Genomic DNA, 1,328 nt, shown 5'->3' on the forward strand with positions numbered 1-1,328 from the left:
TGTACGAGCACTACACCTCGGGCGGCATCAAGAGCAGTCTGAAGGGAATCGGTGACCCGAATGGAAAATTCACCCTCAACGGAAAGCCGATCACCCTTCTGGGCGGTTCCTTTCACTACTTTCGCTCGGTGCCCGAGCACTGGCCCTCCATTCTGCTGAAGATGAAGGCGGCCGGACTGAACGTCGTCGACTTCTACATGCCCTGGAACCTGCACGAGGAGAAGGAAGGTCACTTCGACTACACCTCAGGACGGCTGCATCTGGCCAAGTTTCTCGAGGAAGTGAAAAAGGCGGACATGTTTGCCTCGGCCAGGCCGGGGCCGTATATCTGTGGTGAGCAGCTACTGAAAGACAAACTAATATAAAATCACTCATTTTCATTCATTTCAGGTGAATGGGAGTTCGGGGGGCTGCCTGGATGGCTGCTCAGGGACGAGCACATGCAACTTCGGTACAACTACACGCCGTACATGGAGGCAATGGAGCGGTACATGAACCGGTCGCTGGACATACTGACCCGGTTTCAGTTCAGCGGCGAAAATGAGGCCGGTGAAAAGGTCAGTGGCGGCCCGATCATCATGTTCCAGCTGGAAAATGAGTACTACAGCTCCTTTATGCCCACCTCGGAGGAGTATGTCCGCCNGACGAGCACATGCAACTTCGGTACAACTACACGCCGTACATGGAGGCAATGGAGCGGTACATGAACCGGTCGCTGGACATACTGACCCGGTTTCAGTTCAGCGGCAAAAATGAGGCCGGTGAAAAGGTCAGTGGCGGCCCGATCATCATGTTCCAGCTGGAAAATGAGTACTACAGCTCCTTTATGCCCACCTCGGAGGAGTATGTCCGCCGGCTGAGGGCAATCGTACGGGCAAAGGGCTTCACGGGACAGCTCTTCATGTCGGACACCGGCGGGCAGAACTACCCCATCAAGGGCGTCTTCCCCGAGGCGGACGTCCTCGAGACGGCCAATCTGGGCAGCAATTCAGATACGGCAAAAGAGCTGGCCGAGCTGAGGAGTCGACAGCCGCTGGGAGCCGCGCTGGTCTCCGAATTCTGGACCGGAATTCAGGACTGGTGGGGCATGAAGCACAATGACGCCTCGGGGTATGAGGGCCTCGAACGGGAACTGAAGAAGATTCTCTACGCGGCAAATGCGTCGGCCAACTTTTACATGATGAGCGGCGGGACGAACTTTGGCTTTATGAATGGCGCAAAGGTAGGCGAATTTTTGTTTTGTTTTTGGAAAACACTAATTAACCTCTCTTTTTCTTACTAGGTGACCACCTCGTACAACTTCAACAGCCCCCTCACCGAGTGGGGCA

At 55.0% G+C, this 1,328-nt stretch overlaps 1 protein-coding gene across 1 annotated transcript; it reads left to right on the forward strand.

Annotated features, from left to right (window-relative positions):
- Positions 1-44: 44 nt before the first annotated feature.
- On the forward strand, positions 45-1,222 carry LOC108357077 (beta-galactosidase-1-like protein; the record flags this gene model as incomplete). The annotated part of the gene is made up of 3 exons (XM_017608171.1): positions 45-333; positions 391-557; positions 740-1,222. Coding segments are annotated over 3 exons (939 nt in total), but the record flags the coding sequence as incomplete, so codon positions are not given.
- Between the last annotated feature and the right edge of the window lie 106 nt (positions 1,223-1,328).

The sequence above is a fragment of the Rhagoletis zephyria genome, unplaced genomic scaffold (assembly GCF_001687245.7).
Source record: "Rhagoletis zephyria isolate East Lansing unplaced genomic scaffold, Rhagoletis_zephyria_1.1 Rzeph_scaffold_70073, whole genome shotgun sequence".
In the NCBI taxonomy this organism is placed as follows: domain Eukaryota; kingdom Metazoa; phylum Arthropoda; class Insecta; order Diptera; family Tephritidae; genus Rhagoletis; species Rhagoletis zephyria.